The sequence below is a fragment of the Mobula hypostoma genome, chromosome 3 (assembly GCF_963921235.1).
Source record: "Mobula hypostoma chromosome 3, sMobHyp1.1, whole genome shotgun sequence".
In the NCBI taxonomy this organism is placed as follows: domain Eukaryota; kingdom Metazoa; phylum Chordata; class Chondrichthyes; order Myliobatiformes; family Myliobatidae; genus Mobula; species Mobula hypostoma.
This window is the reverse complement of record NC_086099.1, coordinates 102987015-103008289: the sequence shown is the minus strand read 5'-3', so window position 1 is coordinate 103008289 and position 21275 is coordinate 102987015. Positions and strand designations below refer to the sequence as shown.

At 43.9% G+C, this 21275-nt stretch overlaps 1 protein-coding gene across 5 annotated transcripts in view; it reads left to right on the top strand.

The window, feature by feature from the left end:
• Positions 1–21275, top strand: part of fras1 (Fraser extracellular matrix complex subunit 1) — a 594524-nt gene that overhangs the window by 388740 nt on the left and 184509 nt on the right. For all 5 annotated transcript variants that reach the window (XM_063043539.1, XM_063043540.1, XM_063043536.1 and 2 more), the window contains 2 exons: positions 10931–11093; positions 16682–16860. In XM_063043539.1, the coding sequence (XP_062899609.1) occupies positions 10931–11093; positions 16682–16860 (342 nt within the window). The remainder of the gene's footprint in view (positions 1–10930; positions 11094–16681; positions 16861–21275) is intronic.

The following is a 21275-nucleotide window of genomic DNA, read 5'->3' as shown; positions in this document are numbered from 1 at the left end:
CAATCAGGAAATAAGGGGTCACTGGATGAGTGGTGGGGTCAGATTGGCTCTCCAAGTTGGTGACAGTGGGGTAGTTTGGGAAAGGGGATTTGGCTTGTTTAAACTAATTTGGGGTGATAGGGCTTAGAATGGGGGAATTGGCATACAAGTAGAGGCAGTGTGTAATGAGACTGTGAGGAAAGACAGGCAGATGTTAGGGCAAAGTTGCAGTCAGTGGGATGAGTTGAAGTGTAACATGGGGGCAAAATCAAAAGAGTGATGAATACAGGCCTGAAGGTGTTATATTTGAATGCACACAGTTTATGGAATAAGGTAGATGATCTTGTACCATAGTTAGATTGGCAGGTATGATGTTGTGGGTATCACTGAGTCATGGCTGAAAGAAGATGTTGGGAGCTTAACATTAAAGGATGCATATTGTATCAAAAGGACAGACAGGTTGGCAGAGGGGGTGGGGTGGCCCTGTTGATAAAAGGTTAAATCAAATCCTTAGAAAGAGGTGACATAGGATTGGAAAATGTAGAATCTTTGCAAGTAAATTAAGAAACTGTAAGGATAAAAAGACACTGATGGGAGTTATATTCAGGATTTCAAACAGTACCCAGGATATGGGATCTAAATTTAAATGGGAGGTAGAAAAGGCATGTAAAAAGGGCAATGTTACAATAGCGAAGGGCGATTTCAATATGCAGGCAGATTGAGAAAATCATTTTGGTGCTGCATCCAAAGAGATGCAATTTGCAGAATGGAATAGCCCACGAGATGGCTTTTTAGAACAGTTTGTGGTGAGCTCATTAGTAGAAAGGCAAATCTGGAATAGGTGTTGTGTATTGAACCAGTTTTGATTAGGGAGCTTAAGGTAAAGGACTAATATGAGACAATTCACCATGCAGTTTGAGAGGGACAAGATGAAGTCAGATGTATCAATATTTCAGTAGAGTAAAGGGACTTAGGAATGAGAGAGGAGTTGGCGAAGGTTAATTGGAAGGGGAGACTAGCAGGGGTGATGGCAAAACAGGAATGGCTGGAGCTTATGAGGACAATTTGGAAGGTGCAGGATAGATACATCTCAAAGATGAAGAAGTATTCTGAAAGGAGAATGAGGCAACTTCAGCTGAGAAGCAGTCAAGCAGTGCAATATCAAAGCAAAAGAGTAAGCATATAATATAGCAAAAAGAAGTGGGAAGTTGGAGGATTGGGAAGCTTCTAAAAACCAATGGAGGACAATGAGAAAGAAATGATTAGGAAACAAAAGATGAAATCTGAAAAAGAGGTATCCAATAATATCAAAGAGGATGCAACATGTTTTTTCAAATATGTACCGAGTAAAAGCGAGACAAGAGTGGCTATTGGACTGCTAAAAATGATAATGGAGAGGTAGTAATGGGGGACAAAGAAATGGCACACAAACTTAATAAGTATTTTGCCTCTCTCTTCACTGTGGAAGAAACTATCAGTATGCCAAAACTCTAGAGTAGTGGGGGAAGAGGTGAGTGTAATTGTTATTACTAAGGAGGAGATGCTTGGGAACCTGAAAGCTCTTAAGATAGAAAAGGCACATGGACCAGATAGACTACACAGCAAGTTTCTGAAAGAGGTAGCTGAAGAGATTGTAGAGGCATTAGTAATGATCTTTCAAGAATCACTAGATGCAGGAATGGTTTCCGAGATTGGGAACTTGCAAATGTTACTCCACTCTTTTAAGAAAGGAGGGAGGCAGAAGAAAGGAAATTATAGCCTGACTTCAATGGTTGTGAAGGTAATGGAATCCATTACTAGGGATGAAATTTCAGGATACTTGGAGGAACATGATAAAATTGGCCAAATTCAGCATGGTTTCCTTAAGGGGAAACCTTGCCTGAAAAATCTGTTGGAATTTTTTGAGGATATAACAGGCAGGATACACAAAGAGTCAGTGGATGTTGTTTGCTTGGATTTTCAGAAGGCCTTTGATACGATAAGACCCCATGGTATTACAGGAAAGATACTAGGATGGATAGAATATTGGCTGACTGGCAGGAGGCAAAGAGTGGGAATAAAGGGGTCCTATCCTGGTTGGCTGCTGGTGACTAGAACTGGTGACTGCCAGTGACAGGGGTCAGTATTGGGACAACTTATTTTTACATTATATGTCAATGATTTGGATGATGGAATTGATGGCTTTGTGACAAAGTTTGCAAATGATACAAAGATAGCTGGAGGGACCGGTGGAACTGAGGAAGCAACGAGTCAGCAGAAGGACTTGGATAGGGAGAATTGGCAAAGAAGTGGAAAATGGAATACAGTGAAGGGGAGTGTATGGCCATGCACTCTCGTAGAAGGAATAAAAGCACATACAGTTTTCTAAATGGGGAGACATTCAAAAATCAGAGGTATAAAGGGACTTGAGAATCCTTGTGCAGGATTCCCAAAAGATTAACTTGCAGGTTGAGTTGGTGTAAGGAAAGCAAATGTAATATTAGCATTCATTTTGAGGACTATTAGCTGAGCGTTTGTATGGCACTGGTCAGACTGCACTTGGAGTATTGTGAGCAGTTTTTGGTCCCATTTCTAAGAAAAGATGTGTTGGCATGGGAGAGTGTCCAGAGGAGGTTCAAGAGAAAAAAAAAATCCATGAATGAAAGGGTTAAGGTATACCGAGCATTTGATAGATCAAAGTCAGGACGAAGGGTCTCGGCCTGAAACGTCGACTGCGCCTCTTCCTATAGATGCTGCCTGGCCTGCTGCGTTCACCAGCAACTTTGATGTGTGTTGCTTGAATTTCCAGCATCTGCAGAATTCCTGTTGTTTCCGAGCATTTGATAGCTGTGGGCCTTTAGATTGGATGATGAGAACACTCGGTCCTCTTTTTATTGTCATTTAGAAATGCATACATGCATTAAGAAGTGATACAAGTTTCTCCGGAGTGATATCACAGAAAACAGGACAAACCAAAGACTAACACTGATAGAACCACATAATTATAACATATAGTTACAGCTGTGCAAAGCAATACCATAATTTGATGAAGAACCAACCATGGCACGGTAAATAAAGTCTCAAAAGTCCCCGAGTCGATCGACTCCCCGAGTCCCCGATAGCAGGTGGCAAAAGGGAGAAGCTCCCTGCCATGAACCTCCAGGCACCGTCAACTTGCCGATGCCTTGGAAGCAGCCGACCACAGCCGACATTGAGTCCATCCGTCCGAAAACTTCGAGCTTCCAAGCAGCCTCTCCGATACAGCCTCCCGAGTGCCATCTTCTGCTGAGTGCCTTGGACCTCACCTCGGCTGCTGAAACACGCAAAGCCGAGGATTTCAGGGCCTTCAGCTCCGGAGTTTCCGGTTACCACACAGTAGCAGCTGCAGCGAAGCGGGCATTTCAGAAGTTTTCCAGATGTTCCTCTGTGCTCTCACGTCTGTGTCCATCAAATCAGGATTGTGCACGGTCCTCTACTTGACAGTTAACAGACATCACCACTGAAGTGGCCGCACGCGCTGCCGTCGCGTTGCCATCTTCTCCTCCCTCCTCAACTCCTAAGTGGAGTTTAGAAGAATGAGGAGGGATCTCATTGAAAAGTATTGAATATTGAAAGGCCTGGACAGAGATAATGTTTTCTCTAGTGGGGTTGTCTAGGACCAGAAGGCTCGTCCTCAGAATAGACGATGTCCATTTAGAACAGATGAGAAGGAATTTCTTTCACCAGTGAGTGGTGAATCTGTGCAACTCTTTTCTGTGGATGGCTGTAAAGGCCAGGTTATTGAATACATTTGCTCTGGACGGTGACAGGTTCTTGATTAGTCATGGTGTCAAAGGTTACAGGGAGAAGGCAGGAGAATGGGTTTAAGAGGGATAATAAATCAGCCATACTGGAATGGCGGATGAGATTCAATGGCATGAATTTGTACGTCTTCTGCTCTTACGGTCTTATGCATGCTATTACACGTTACTGCATTTTTTTTTTGTTTTCTCCACAAGGAAAGTCACAATATTTGAGCAAGTCACACGTGGTCATTGATGTTCATTTGTCCTAGAAAACAACACAAAAATAACATGCACCATGCAGCCCAGTTTCTGCTCTAATTGAAGGAATGTGGTGGAAGGGCACAGTCTACACTGGGGGAACGTGGTGGAAGGGCACCGTCTACACTGAGGGAACGTGGTGGAAGGGCACCGTCTACACTGAGGGAACGTGGTGGAAGGGCACAGTCTACACTGAGGGAACGTGGTGGAAGGGCACAGTCTACACTGAGGGAACGTGGTGGAAGGGCACCGTCTACACTGAGGGAACGTGGTGGAAGTGCACCGTCTACACTGAGGGAACGTGGTGGAAGGGCACCGTCTACACTGAGGGAACGTGGTGGAAGGGCACAGTCTACACTGAGGGAACGTGGTGGAAGGGCACAGTCTACACTGAGGGAACGTGGTGGAAGTGCACCGTCTACACTGAGGGAACGTGGTGGAAGTGCACCGTCTACACTGAGGGAACGTGGTGGAAGGGCACCGTCGACACTGAGGGAACGTGTTGGAAGGGCACAGTCTACACTGAGGGAACGTGGTAGAAGTGCACCGTCTACACTGAGGGAACGTGGTGGAAGGGCACCGTCTACACTGAGGGAACGTGGTGAAAGGGCACCGTCTACACTGAGGGAACGTGGTGGAAGTGCACCGTCTACACTGAGGGAACGTGGTGGAAGGGCACCGTCGACACTGAGGGAACGTGTTGGAAGGGCACAGTCTACACTGAGGCACGTGGTGGAAGTGCACCGTCTACACTGAGGGAACGTGGTGGAAGGGCACAGTCTACATTGAGGGAACGTGGTGGAAGGGCACAGTCTACACTGAGGGAACGTGGTGGAAGTGCACCGTCTACACTGAGGGAACGTGGTGGAAGTGCACCGTCTACACTGAGGGAACGTGGTGGAAGGGCACAGTCTACACTGAGGGAACGTGGTGGAAGGGCACAGTCTACACTGAGGGAACGTGGTGGAAGGGCACAGTCTACACTGAGGGAGCGTGATGGAAGGGCACAGTCTACACTGAGGGAACGTGGTGGAAGTGCACAGTCTACACTGAGGGAACGTGGTGGAAGGGCACCGTCTACACTGAGGGAACGTGGTGGAAGGGCACAGTCTACACTGAGGGAACGTGGTGGAAGGGCACCGTCTACACTGAGGGAACGTGGTGGAAGGGCACCGTCTACACTGAGGGAACGTGGTGGAAGGGCACAGTCTACACTGAGGGAACGTGGTGGAAGGGCACAGTCTACACTGAGGGAACGTGGTGGAAGTGCACAGTCTACACTGAGGGAACGTGGTGGAAGGGCACCGTCTACACTGAGGGAATGTGGTGGAAGGGCACAGTCTACACTGAGGGAACGTGGTGGAAGGGCACAGTCTACACTGAGGGAACGTGGTAGAAGTGCACCGGCTACACTGAGGGAACGTGGTGGAAGGGCACAGTCTACACTGAGGGAACGTGGTGGAAGTGCACCGTCTACGCTGAGGGAACGTGGTGGAAGGGCACAGTCTACACTGAGGGAACGTGGTGGAAGGGCACAGTCTACACTGAGGGAACGTGGTGGAAGTGCACCGTCTACGCTGAGGGAACGTGGTGGAAGGGCACAGTCTACACTGAGGGAACGTGGTGGAAGGGCACCATCTACACTGAGGGAACGTGGTGGAAGGGCACAGTCTACACTGAGGGAACGTGGTGGAAGGGCACCGTCTACACTGAGGGAACGTGGTGGAAGGGCACAGTCTACACTGAGGGAACGTGGTGGAAGTGCACCGTCTACGCTGAGGGAACGTGGTGGAAGGGCACAGTCTACACTGAGGGAACGTGGTGGAAGGGCACAGTCTACACTGAGGGAACGTGGTGGAAGGGCACAGTCTACACTGAGGGAACGTGGTGGAAGGGCACAGTCTACACTGAGGGAACGTGGTGGAAGTGCACAGTCTACACTGAGGGAACGTGGTGGAAGTGCACCGTCTACACTGAGGGAACGTGGTGGAAGTGCACAGTCTACACTGAGGGAACGTGGTGGAAGGGCACCGTCTACACTGAGGGAACGTGGTGGAAGGGCACAGTCTACGCTGAGGGAACGTGGTGGAAGGGCACAGTCTACACTGAGGGAACGTGGTGGAAGGGCACCGTCTACACTGAGGGAACGTGGTGAAAGGGCACCGTCTACACTGAGGGAACGTGGTGGAAGGGCACAGTCTACACTGAGGGAACGTGGTGGAAGGGCACAGTCTACACTGAGGGAACGTGGTGGAAGGGCACCGTCTACACTGAGGGAACGTGGTGGAAGTGCACCGTCGACACTGAGGGAACGTGGTGGAAGGGCACAGTCTACACTGAGGGAACGTGGTGGAAGGGCACCGTCTACACTGAGGGAACGTGGTGGAAGGGCACAGTCTACACTGAGGGAACGTGGTGGAAGGGCACAGTCTACACTGAGGCACGTACTGGGAGTTCTACTATCCAGGAGTAACTACCATAGTTGGTCTTATCAACACGCTGTTGGTGCATTAGAAATATTTAGGAATTAAGGAGCTTGCCTTCACTTTGGGTTGATTCAGAATCAGAGTCAGAATCAGGTTTATTATCACCGGCACGTAACATGAAATTTGTTAAACTAAATTTGTTAACTTAGCAGCAGCAGGTTAGAAGAGAGAAAAGATAATAAATAAAATAAAAATAATAGAATAATAAATAAATAAATAAATAAATAAGTAAATCAATTACAGTATATGTATATTGAATAGATTAAAAATGTGCAAAAAACAGAAATGCTGTATATTAAAAAAAAGTGAGGTAGTGTTAAAGGGTTCAATGTCCATTTAGGAATCGGATGGCAGAGGGGAAGAAGCTTTCCTGAATCGCTGAGTGTGTGCCTTCAGGCTTTTGTACCTCCTACCTGATGGTAAAAGTGAAAAAAGGGCATGCCCTGGGTGCTGGAGGTCCTTAATAATGGACGCTCCCTTTAGTGTTTCTGAAAGATGTCCTGGGTACTTTTGTAGGCTGGTACCCAGGATGGTACTGACTAGATTTACAACCTTGTACAGCTTCTTTCGGTGTTGTGTAGTAGCCCCTCCATGCCAGACAGAATACAGTACAATTGTAGAAGTTTTTGAGTGTATTTGTTAACATGCCAAATCTCTTCAAACAACATATGAGGTATAGCTGCTGTCTTGCCTTCTTTATAACTACATCATTGGGACTAGGTTAGACCCTCAGAGATCTTGACACCCAGGAACTTGAAGCTATTCACTCTCTCCACTTCTGATCCCTCCATGAGGATTGTTATGTGTTCCTTCATCTTACCCTTCCTGAAGTCCACAGTCAGCTCTTTCATCTTACTGACGTTGAGTGCCAGGTTGCTGCTGTGGCACTACTCTACGAGTTGGCATATCTCACTCCTGTCCGCCCTCTCATCACTGCCTGAGATTCTACCAACAATGGTTGTATTATCAGCAAATTTATATATGGTGTTTGAGCTATGCCTAGCCACACAGTCATGTATATACAGAGAGGAGAGCAGTGGGCTAAGCACACACCCCCGAGGTGCGCCAGTGTTGATCGTCAGTGAGGAGGTTATCACCAATCTGCACAGATTGTCGTCTTCTAGTTAGGAAGTTGAGGATCCAATTGCACAGGGAAGTACAGAGGCCCAGGTTCTGCAACTTCTCAATCAGGATTGCAGGAATGATGGTAGTAAATGCTGAACTATTTTCATAGTTCATATTTAGGAGACAGTCTATGTGCACCAGGTTTTGAGAGGGACATGTACTTGATAATGTTAAGTTTATGAGATCAGAACAGGTTTTCGAAGCCTTCCCATGTGTCCTTTATGAATATTTGCTTGTCAACTCATATAGTTATTCTAAGGCCATAATGGCATGGCCTTCCTCAGCTACCTCAGGGGCCTTTAGAGCAAGTGAATTAAGTAAGTGTACCACTCCCCTTTTCCCCCAGAATGAGAGTGTACCAGAATCTTTGATCAGCGATTGCTGATCCAGCCCATTAAGTGCCTGGTTGTATAAGTCTGAGAGACGACAATTTTTGAATGATTCACACATGGCTGCTTGCACCCTTTCTTAGATTTCTGAGGTGTTCTTTGCATAAACAAAGAAAACAACATCAAGAATAAGGTTGTGTGTGGGAATAACCTTCATTAAATTTAATAACCATCATTTAATTTAAATAGATGTCTGAGATATTTTTCCTGAAGGTAACTGTCCTAAATACCACATCTCTACAATATTGTTTGCAGTATTTAATAATATATGCATTGCTCAGCAATCAATAATACTGTATCATCCCTTAAAAATTAATCTGTTAGCTATAAGACCTTGGCCTCAATAACTCCTTGTGTATTTGGATCCTCAATTTCCTCACTTGCTGACCCCAGTCAGTTCAGATAATCAACAGTATCTCCTCCACAATCTCCATCAGCACAGGTACACCACAAGGCTATATGCTTCGCCCCCTGCTCTACTGGCTTCGTGACAGTGTGGCTAAGCACAGCTTCAATGCTGTATTCAAGTTTGCTAATGACACCACTGTCGTGGGCCAAATCAAAGGTGCTGACAAATCAGCATATAGGGGGCAGATTGAAAATCTGGCTGAGTGGTTCCACAAAAACAGCATCTTACTCCCAATGTCAGCAAGACTAAGGAGCTGATTATTGACCTCAGGTTGAGGAAACCAGGAATCCATGAGCCAGTCTTCATCGGAGGATCAGTGGTGGAGAGGGTCATGAACTTCAAATTCTCCAGTGTTTCCATTTCAGAGGACCTGTCTGGGCCCAGCGTGTAAGTGACGTTATAAAGAAAGCAAACTAGTGCCTCTAATTCCTTAGGTGTCTGCGAAGATTCAGCATGACATCCAAAACTTTGACAGACTACTATAGATGTGTGCTGAAGATGTGTATATTGACTGGCTGCATCACAGTCTGGCATGGAAACACCAATCCCCTTGAACAGAAAGTACTACAAAAGGTAGCAGATATGGCCCAGTCTATCATGGGTAAAACCCTCCTCACCATTGAGCACATCTACATGGAGTGACGTCATAGGAAAGCAGTATCCATTGTCAAGGACCCACACCCCTCAGTTCATGCACTCTTCTTGCTGCTGCCATCAAGAAGAAGGTAGATGAGCCTCAGGACTCACACCACCAGGTTCAGGATTGTTCAACCATCAACCATTACCACTCAATCATCAGTCTCTTGAACCAACAGGGTTAACTTCACTCAACTTCACTTGCCCCATCACTGAAATGTCCCCACAACCCATGTACTCACTTTCAAGGACTCTTCCTCTCATGCTCTTGATATTTATTGCTTATTTATTTGCTATTATTATTTCTCTTTTCTTTTGTATTTGCATAGTTTGTTGTCTTTTGCACACTGAACGCTCGGTTGGTGTGGTCTTTCATTGATTCTATTATGGTTGTTATTCCATTATGAATTTATTGAGTATACCCACAAAAATGAATCTCAGGTTTGTATATATGTACCTTGATAATAAGTTGACTTTGAACTTTGGATGTCTGATGGCCCTCAGAGGGATAAAAAAATGTCACCTCATCCCTTTCTTAAATGAGTGACCCCCTATTTTAATGCAGTGGCTCTAGTTCTAAATTCTCTTGGAAGAGGAAATATCCTCTCCACATCTATCCTGCCAAGACCCCTTCAGGACTCTATTCCCTATCCAATCTGCAGGTGCTTATGGCAAGGACAATGGATTGTCATCTTGTGGGATATTGTGGTTTCAATAGAGGCACATTGAGAAGGATTCAAGTGCTTTATAAATTGTGTTTTACTTGCCACATGAGATATATGTTCTCTGAGCTTGGAACAGTTTACAAAAGATTGCTTGGATTGTTAGCCAATTGTGCAGGAGGTAGTGGTTAAGTTAATGGATTTGTAGTCAGAAGTCAGGATCATAGATGGAGAGACATGAGTTTGAATTCCAATAGCAGCAGCTGGGGAATAATTTTGGAAATGAAAAGAAACTATTCTCAGCAACTGTTATGAAACTGCTTGGTGTGGTAAAAGTCTGTCTGGGTTAGTGGTGATAGACTCTGACTCATGATTGAGACTGGTGATTATTATCTTCCTTCTTTGTTCTGATCAACAAATAAGGTTGATTCTTAACTAACTACTTAATTCAGGATTTGTGTAGGACAGCCTTGTGATTTTGAAAACTTATTTGGTAACTGTTGTGAAGTGTGTGAATAGTTGTTCATTTATTTATCTTAGCAGTGTTGTGCTGAGTACTGTTAATGACAAGACGGTGTCCTAAAAATCGAATCTGTTAAGTAATTTGTTAATGAGCAACAGCAAAGTACTGTACACCTTATTGGCTTTTCCCCTGATGAATTTCCAGTTCTTGATGTTGAGTATTTCTGAGACTGAAATACAATACTATGTTTGGCAGGGTGCAACATATTGAGCTAACATTTACTGAGGAAAGCTTCACAGGCTGCTACAGAAGTGATACTACCAAAATATTCCTAGTGATCAAGAATCTGTGGACCAATTTAAAATCAATACGGAGAGTGAATGGAGGGAATGCCTTGTTTATTGGGTTGTGGGGTGGAGAGCCGAGCAGAGAGAGAATGGAGGTTGGTATTAAATACTTTGTAGGATAAAACTCAGATAATATTTTTAAACAGAGGAAGAGACAGACTTGTGGGGTCAAGCAGTTAGATAGAATGCTGTAGCAAAAATATAGTGGACTGAATAATTATCTTTTGTTTTGAACTTCCAGCTTGATGCCAAATGTATCAAACTGTTTTGTCTATTCAAACTTATTTTGTATTGGACTCTTGCAATTGACCAATGACAATTATTATTATTCATTGAATCCAAAAGCATATTTACCTTGTGTACCACTCAGATTGGATGTGTTGTAATTTAACTAATTTAATTTACTTTCTAGAAGAATGGCAAAGGACCACAACTTCTGAATAACTTGCCAGGATGGGTCCCCGAAGGCGGATTACTAAAGATCACAAACAGACTACTGAAGGCAGAAGACCAAGATGCCAATGATTCAGAAATAATCTTCAATCTCGTAGATGCAAAGGAAAGCCCTAAATATGGTAGTTAATAGCTTGTCGTGTGAACGCGTTCAAATGCCTCTATTTGACCCTTCTTCACTTGTGTTGAGCATTGTAACCTGAGTCTTAAATTCTATCAACGATTAACAGGTTAACTCAATATTCTCAGGTCAACTGCTCTTGGAAGGTGTTGATTGGTGTCATGAAAAATTTACAAAATTGTCTCTGCATTCTCATTAGTTGAATGGAAAAGCTTGCTTGCAAACTATTAATTTTCTTTTATCCCACTTTCCTGCTTCCTTAATAAGAAATAAAATTGGTCCTTCTTCTAATAGTTATTAGGGCATTCCTGGACAGTGATTCTCCAACCAGTAGATTCTGAGATTCCGTTTTTCTTTATTTTCCTCATAGCCGCAACCTCATCATTTTGAAGACCTTGGTTCTTTTGCATGCTTACTAATAGCCCTCTAGTTCAGTGGTTCCCAAAGTGGGTGATATTGCCCCCAGGGGCGATGGAAGCTTCTGAGAGAGCGATAATGATAAAGGAACAGGGCAGTTGGGTGGCAGTTGAGGGATAACAGGCTTAATTCCAGAATAGAATCACTTTTAAGTGTTTGATCCTCAGTGCCTCATGATTGATTCTAATGATCACCTAATCACCTCTTCTCTTGGTAACCCACTGTTCTCTTAGCTTTTGTTTGAAAAAACATTATATTTGTTGAAAAGCAATGTGACACCTTTGTATTTGGTGTATCATGAGAACTCTGGACAGAAGAAATCGTGTTATTTCCGGGCCCAGCCCACATGTTATTATCATTCACTACTCTGTTACAGTGTTAGCTAGTATAATTCCCATACTCTAATCACACAGTAATGCAATTCCTGTGAATTAGGGTATGGAATTCAATGGTTAAAGTTCAGAATCTGCCCTTTTGAATGGTCTTGACCAATTTTTTTACCCACAGCCTAACCGAGATATTGCTGCCCCACTTTATGTACCTTCAGGCAGAGAATCAGATTTTGCCTGAGCTATGATGATGTCATAACTTCCTCCTTTATTGATTGCAGTGCTGAGGTTAGACTTAAACGATAGGTGATTGATCATGGTCATGAATCCATTAAGAAAAGGGCAGAAGCAGACCGAACAAAAAAGATGTATAGACAGTAAAGTATAGAGAATCTGAAATATGGATTTATACAAGCACCAGGCACCAGTTGGTTTTTTTCAAATGCGGCAATGAAACCATCCAGGCTCCTTGAACATTTGAAGAGAACAAGAATATGGCTTGTTTGCAGTCACTTCCTGAAATAGTTCAGAAAGAGAAAACACTTCAAAACACATTTGCCAGCACTTCACAACAAAACAGTGATAGTTTGCATGCTTCATACAACATTTCATTGCTCATTGCTAAATCTGGAAAGCCCCATACAATTGGAGAAGAACTGATTTTGCCAGAAGTAAGGGAGGTTCTGAGTATTAGTCACCAGAGCAACTAATTTAAGCAATTCCACTCAGTGACAACTTCCTTCAAGGACAAATAGATGAAATGTTTGAGAATGTGCAAGATACGTTGTGCAACATACTTAGGACAACAAAATTTGCTCTGTAGTCAGATGAATCAATTTTGCTAGGCAATGAATCTTTGCTTCTTGGTTATGTTCCCTTCTTAAAAGATTAAAGCATGATTCAAGAGTTGTTAGTTGCAGTTAAGAAGACGGATACGAAGGGGAGTCAATATTTCAGGCTGTTGAGCAATTTTTCAATGTGAAAGATATTCTGCTCACCAATATCTTTGCAGATGAGGCACTATCAATGACAGGAGGCCACCAGGAGGTATTTGCTTCAGATGCTGTTGTTCGTCATCATATCTGCAGATAACTGCAAGGCCAAATTGAAGTGTGTTGAATACAATGATGTGAGTTGTGTTACAGCCTGTACAACCTGGTCCTCCTGCATGGTCATCCAAGGTTTCAGAATGCATTCAGAGCATGGTGGAGAAGAAGAGGAAGAAACTTTGTTGTCTGTGAACTCCTTATGCGCAGATGTTTGCAACAGCTGTCTAGCCACTAAACCCTGTTCCAAGATTTGCTTAGCTGAAGAATAATAAGATGATGTTTTCAAGATGTGTGTTATGCTCAATGATCAGAGCAACAGATCCTTAACCTGGTCATTGATCTGTTTGTATCCATGGCAGGTCATCATTCTGCATCTTGAAGACCTGTGCTGGTGTAATGGAGAGATCAGGTAGAAGAGCACAGGTTATCAGATTGAAGCGTGGAATGGTGGCATTACTCTTGCACTTCCAACGCTGATTATGTGTAATGACATTCCAGACATTCGCAAAGAAATACCAATTCTTGAGGCTGCTCTCTAACACACCAACTTCAAGTGTCAAGCAGATCCCACCTCTAGATGATAAAGTCCATATCCTACTTCTGCTTGGGAGAGATATCCTCACAGCATACAACGTCAGGAAATATATCAACAATCCTGGTAATGCAGCCTTCGCACAGAAGCTGATTCTAGAATGGGTCCTTGTTGGTGAAATGTGTTTAGGGAACATTCACAGGCCTAGTGTTCACACCTTTAAAACCAACTTTCTGGAAAATGGGCGGCCTTCACTATTCAGACCTTGCACAAACCATGTTAACCTGAAGGGAAAGGTAAGCTCCTTCACAGCCTCAATATGGTCTCTCGCAAAGCGTGTATCAACAGTACTCCCAGGATAACCCATCTTGTCAGGTAGATATGACCGACACTGGACTTGGGCAGAGAAAAAAATGATCTAAATGCACTTTCTCTACCCAATGCCCAGTTGCTAGGCAAAAGCACAGGACTAATCCAGGGTATGGTGGAAAATCTCCGAAGACAAATGGAAATGGTCCCAGACATGAAAAGATAACCTGAGCAACATCAAGACGTAAATGACATGTAGAAGAACAGCTGTGTGATCTGATATCAGTGAATGGAGGGACTGTCAACACAGTGCACTGTGTAGAGTGTGTGGTTCCCAATGACCCAGCAGCTGTGTGAAATGCAGTGAAGGACTCTAAGGTGCTGAGAAATATCAACGACCAGGGCTGCACTTGGGATTTTAATCCATCACACTCGTCACATATGGGTGGCGCATGGGAGCACATGACTGGAGCGTTGAGAAAAGTCTTGGACTCGATACTGACTCTTACAGGATCTTACAGTTTGAGTCTTGAGGTTCTCTGCACTTTCATGGCAGAAATAACAGCAATGGTCAACCGAGGCTATTTGTTCCAGTCTCTGCAGACACGTACTCACCTTTGATTCTTCCTCCTACAATGCTTCTCACACAGAAACACAGTGCACCACCTCCGACAGGAAACTTTACTGAAAAGGACCTCTATAATCAGCAATGGTGTCGTGCAGAATTTAGGGGATCAATTCTCGAGGTGATGGAAATAAAATTATCTGCAGGCACTGCAATTTGCCACAAATGGCAAGAAAAATGCTCTAACATTGAAGAAGATAATGTTGTACTACTCAAGGACAACAATGTAGCCCAAAATGGCTGGGCCATAGCATTAGTAATATGCTCCTTTCCAAGTGAAGATGGGAAAGTTCGCCAAGTAGAGCTCAAGATGGCAAAGCAAGGATCAGGCAAGAAGTTTTTTAGGCCCGTGAATGAAAAGTAAGACTGAACTTTGTAACCTGTTTCATTAACTGTTTGTGACATATTTACAGATGCTAGGTGGGGAGTATCAGGCCTTTACTTTGAAATATAGTGGTGCTGACTTTAACTCTGATGGCACTGCCGCCTTTAAATTTGAAAGTCAGTTGGACCACATGAAGAGAGCAGCCATTTTGTTTTGGCGGGGTCTTTCAGTCAGAGTGAAGCACTTTTATACAATTCAGCATTGTCTTTCCTTTGTTTGCACCATTATAAATCATTGTCAGTGTTGTTTCAGTTCATAAAGGAGAACAGTATTTTGTGTTAATATTACAGAAAAGTTTATTCCCAATTATTGGTATTTTGTTCAAGCAATCTTGGTAATTTAATTATTATGCATATTTTAAACTTTGTTTCCCCATTTAGTGTAGAGTTTTTGGATATTTTATGTGTAAGCCTTGCTTCATAGATTCCTAATTTCTTATGAATTTGTGACTTAATCACTTGCTGCATTAATTACTTACAGTATTTTTCTGGATTGTTCTCAGTTTTACTCATATTCAATTCTATGTGTGCGTGCTGCCCAAATAAAGCACCTGGAGCATGGGCGCTGTGTCCCGACTTCCGTGATCAGTTGAGTGGAGTTTGGCTTTCTGCTGAATTGTGTACTTCCTACTTCACACACAAGGAGAGCAGCACACAGTTCCTATTTTCTTTCATTGTGCATCGTAACTCAAAGTTCTTTATAGTTTGTATGTAACGGTCGGAAAGGGAGAAGGGAGGCGCTGGGGATGATCCAATGAGACGGTAACTTGGAAAAGTTTGGGAACCATTGCTCTAGTTCTTTAACATTCCTTTAAAAGTAAAGCCAGGCAGTCTTGCATCATCTAAGTGAAGCCGAAATGAAAAAGGAAGATCCTGGAAATGCAGGTCAGACAGCATCAATGGAGAGAGAAACAGAGTTAACACTTCATTTCTGATGAAAGGTCATCAGCCTGAATCATGAAATGTTTCTCCTTATAGGTAATGACTAATCTGCTGACTATTTGCAACATATTCTGTTTTTATTTTAGACCTTAAGCATCTGCATCTTTTACTCTTTAATCTGACTGAAGCTCCTTTGTAACTTTTCCTTTGACCTTTTATGCATCTCTTACTTAACAGTTTGCAACTTCTGATCGATTAATCTATTAATCTGGGAAAGACTCCAGCTTGAGCATCATGTTTTTCTAATCGTGTATTCTTTGACTGTCCACTGTTGTATATGTTCCATTACCCATCTATCAGCCTGTCTGTTGCAGTGTTGCAAGATGAGTGCGATTATGATGTGATTTAGAGCAGTGGTCCCCAACCTCCGGGCCACGAAGCATGCAGGGGTGCAGTGGTAGCTGGGACGTACCCAGCACATCTCTAAGAAAAAAGCCAAAATAACCAAGCTAATTAATTAGGTGCCGCCCGGTACATAAATGTTGGCCCAGATCAGAGGATTGCGTAGTGAAATCGGCAATCGCCTCTGATCTGGGCCGACACTTACGTGCCGGGCAGCACCTCATTAATTAGCTTGTTTATTTCGGCTTTTTTCTTAAAGATGTGTTGGGTGGGTTCCGGATACCGCTGCACCCCTGCATGCTTCGTGGCCCGGTATCAGTCTGCGGACTGGAGGTTGGGGACCACCGATTTAGAGGCATCTGCAATTTGTCTCATATAAATTCTACTGTTTTATTGTTGTATAGATGCCAATTTGAAGAAGAAAATGGTTGGCTTTGATTTGATACTGGCTTCTTTGTTCCCAGTTGGCTCGGTAGTCATATTTCACTTCATGGAGGAGGGGACTTTTTTTAGAAGTTGCAAGTTTATACCCAGTATCCAAATTTGATCCTTTAACCACATACAATTTAGAATTTGTTGCCTGATTTGACTCTGTTTTCAGTAGCGCCAGTGTATTTTATCTTGACTTTCTGCTGTAATACTAACTTTAATCCTCAATAGGTGATATAATCCTTATGTTGCCGATGCCAGCTGATGGTCCAGCAGATGGTTGGCAAAGGCTGCCTGATGTGAAAATGGCCACTGTTACAAACTCATTTACACAGCAGGATCTCAATGATGGTATGGTGTGGTATCAACATTCAGGAATTGCCTCTACAGAAGATTCATTCACTTTTCAGGTACTGTCATAGAAGTTTGGAATTAAGTTCCTCTAGTTATTTATAAACTTTTATAACTGTCTCACATAACTAGTGCTGACACCAGTGTAAATTTACTAGGTCTGGTTTGGAAAACTAGTTTAAACCTGTCAGAGTTGTGCTAGCTGTCTGAATCCAACAATTAACCATGTCTTAACCATGTTTGCATGTTTTTGTGTATTGAGTTGCTGCCACATGATTGGCTAATTGGATATTTGCATTAATAAGCAGGTGCTCAGTTGTACCTAATAAAGTGGCCTCTGTGTGTATCTTTGGTTATTTGTTTGTAAGACTAGCCAGGACAAGTTGAGCAATACTTCACAACTACTTCTAAAATTTATTTTTCGGACAGCTTTTCTGTAAAATTCAGAACCAATTTTTTTATGGGCTTAGTCTTTGATTTAATTAGTGTGTTTCATTGTACTTAAACAGTCTAAGGCTCACCACATAGTCATCAGCATGCAACTAACTTGGCTACAGGAGGGGCAGGACTGGCAGCATAATGTTCCAGAGTTCCGATGTTTCAGACGTGATAGAGGCAGAGGAATGAAGGGTGGGGGGGGGGGTGGCATGGTGAGTCAGGAAAAATGTTACAGCAGTACTCAGGCAGGACAGATTAGAGGGCTTATCTACTGAGGCCATTTGGGTGGAGCTGAGAAACAGGAAAGGTATGACCACATTAATGGGGTTATATTATGGACCAGCCAATAGTCAGCAAGAATTGGAGGAGCAAATCTGCAGAGAGATAGCAGACAACTGCAGGAAGCATAAAGGTATGATAGTAGGGGATCTTAATTTTCCACATATTGATTGGGACTCCCATACTGTTAAAGGTCTAGACGGGTTAGAGTTTGTAAAATGTGTTCAGGAAAGCTTTCTAAATCAATATATAGAGGTACCAACTAAAGAAGATGCAATATTAGATCTCCTATTAGGAAACAAGTTAGGACAGCTGACGGAAGTGTGTTTAGGGAAACACTTTGGTTCCAGTGATCATAACATCATTACTTTCAACTTGATCATGGATAAAGATAGATCTGGTCCTCGGATTGAGGTTCTAAACTGGAAAAGGATCTAAAAAGCGTGGATTGGGACAGGTTGTTCCCTGGCAAGGATGTGTTTGGTTAATGGGGGGCCTTCAAAGGAGAAATTTTGAGAATGCAGAGTTTGTATGTTCCTGTCAGGATTAAAGGCAAAGTGAATAAGAATAAGGAACGCAAACAACAGAAATTCTGCAGATGCTGGAAATTCAAGCAACACACATCAAAGTTGCTGGTGAATGCAGCAAGCCAGGCAGCATCTCTTGGAAGAGGTACAGTCGAGGTTTCAGGCCGAGACCCTTCGTCAGGACTAACTGAAGGAAGAGCTAGTAAGAGATTTGAAAGTAGGAGGGGAGGGGGAGATCTAAAATGATAGGAGAAGATAGCGTGGCGGGGTGGGGATGGAGTCAAGAGCTGGACAGGTGATTGGCAAAAGGGATATGAGAGGATCATGGGACAGGAGGCCCAGGGAGAAGGAAAACAGGGAGGGGGGAGAAAAACCAGAGGATGGGCAATGGGTATAGTCAGAGGGACAGAGGGAGAAAAAGGAGAGTGAGAGAAAGAATGTGTGTATATAAATAAATAACGGATGGGGTACGACGGGGAGGTGGGGCATTAGCAGAAGTTAGAGAAGTCAATGTTCATGCCATCAGGTTGGAGGCTACCCAGACGGAATATAAGGTGTTGTTTCTCCAACCTGAGTGTGGCTTCATCTTTACAGTAGAGGAGGCCGTGGATAGACATATCAGAATGGGAATGGGATGTGGAATTAAAATGTGTGGCCACTGGGAGATCCTGCTTTTTCTGGTGGACAGAGCGTAGGTGTTCAGCAAAACGATCTCCCAGTCTGCGTCGGGTCTTGCCAATATATAGAAGGCCACATCGGGAGCACCGGACGCAGTATATCACCCCAGTCGACTCACAGGTGAAGTGTCCCGTCACCTGGAAGGACTGTTTGGGGCCCTGAATGGTGGTAAGGGAGGAAGTGTAAGGGCATGTGTAGCACTTTTTCCGCTTACAAGGATAAGTGCCAGGAGGGAGATCAGTGGGGAGGGATGGGGGGGACGAATGGATGAGGGAGTCGAGTAGGGAGCGATCCTTGCGGAAAGCAGAGGGGGGGAGGGAAAGATGTGCTTACTGGTGGGATCCCGTTGGAGGTGGCGGAAATTATGGAGAATAATATGTTGGACCCGGAGGCTGGGGGGGTGGTAGGTGAGGACCAGGGGAACCCTATTCCTAGTGGGATGGCGGGAGGATGGAGTGAGAGCAGATGTGTGTGAAATGGGAGAGATGCATTTGAGAGCAGAGTTGATGGTGGAGGAAGGGAAACCCCTTTCTTTAAAAAAGGACATCTCCCTCATCCTGGAATGAAAAGCCTCATCCTGAGAGCAGATACGGCAGAAACGGAGGAATTGCGAGAAGGGGGTGGCATTTTTGCAAGAGACAGGGTGAGAAGAGGAATGGCCCAGATATCTGTGAGAGTCAGTAGGCTTATAGTAGACATCAGTAGATAAGTTGTCTCCAGAGATAGAGACAGAAAGATCTAGAAAGGGGAAGGATGTGTCGGAAATGGACCAGGTAAACTTGAGGGCAGGGTGAAAGTTGGGGGCAAAGTTAATAAAGTCAACGATCTCAGCATGCGTGCAGGAAGCAGCACCAATGCAGTCGTCGATGTAGCGAAGCAAAAGTGGGGGACAGATACCAGAATAGGTTCTGAACATAGATTGTTCCACAAAGCCAACGAAAAGGCAGGCATAGCTAGGACCCATACGGGTGCCTATAGCTACACCTTTAGTTTGGAGGAAGTGGGAGGAGCCAAAGGAGAAATTATTAAGAGTAAGGACTAGTTCCGCTAGACGGAGCAGAGTGGTGGTAGAGGGGAACTGATTAGGTCTGGAATCCAAAAGGAAGCGGAGAGCTTTGAGACCTTCCTGATGGAGGATGGAAGTATATAGGGACTTGACATCCATGGTGAAAATAAAGTGGTAGGGGCCCGGAAACTTGAAATCATCGAAAAGTTTAAGGGCGTAGGAAGTATCACGAACATAGGTAGGAAGGGATTGAACAAGGGGGGATAAAACCGTGTCGAGGTATGCAGAAACGAGTTTGGTGGGGCAGGAGCAAGCTGAGACAATAGGTCTGCCAGGACAGGCAGGTTTGTCGATCTTGGGTAGGAGGTAGAAATGGGAAGTGCGAGGTGTGGGAACTATAAGGTTGGTAGCAGTGGATGGGAGATCCCCTGAGCGAATACAGTCCATGATGGTGTGGGAGACAATGGCCTGGTGCTTCTTAGTGGGGTCACAATCGAGGGGTAAATAAGAGGAGGTATCCGCGAGTTGTCGCTGTGCCTCAGCAAGGTAGAGGAGATTAAGGAACCTTGGTTCTCAGGGGATATTGAAACTCTGATAAGGAAGAAGAGAGAGATGTATGACATGTATAGCAAACAGGGAGCAAATAAGGTGCTTGAGGAGTATAAAAAGTGCAAAAAAATACTTAATAAAGAAGACATGAGGTTGCTTTGGCAGTTAAGGTGAAGGGTAATCCAAAGAGCTTCTACAGGTATATTAAGAGCAAAAGGATAATAAGAGATAAAATCGGTCCTCTTGAAGATCAAAGTGGTCAGCTATGTATGGAACCAAAAGAAATGGGGGAGTCTTAAATGGTTTTTTTGCGTCTGTATTTACTAAGGAAACTGGCATGGAGTCTGGAAATAAGGCAAACAAGTAGTGAGGTCATGGAACCTATACGGATTGAAGAGGAGGAGGTGCTTGCTATCTTGAGGCAAATCAGAGTAGATAAATCCCCAGGACCTGACAGGGTATTCCCTCGGACCTTGAAGGAGACTATTGTTGAAATTGCTGGAGCCCTGGCAGATATATTTAAAATGTCGGTGTCTACGAGTGAGGTGCCGGAAGATTGGAGGATAGCTCATATTGTTCCATTGTTTAAAAAAGGCTCTGAAAGTAGTCCGGGAAATTATAGGCCGGTAAATTTGACGTTGGTAGTAGGTAAATTATTGGAAGGAGTACTAAGAGATAGGATCTACAAGTATTTGGATAGACCCGGACTTATTAGGGAGAGTCAACATGGCTTTGTGCATGGTAGGTCATGTTTGACCAATCTATTCGTGTTTTTTGAGGAGGTTACCAGGAAAGTGGATGAAGGGAAGGCAGTGGATGTTGTCTACATGGACTTCAGTAAGGCCTTTGACAAGGTCCCGCATGGGAGGTTAGTTGGGAAGATTCAGTCGCTAGGTATACATGGAGAGGTAGTAAATTGGATTAGACATTGGCTCACTGGAAGAAGCCAGAGAATGGTAGTGGAGGATTGCTTCTCTGAGTGGAGGCCTGTGACTAG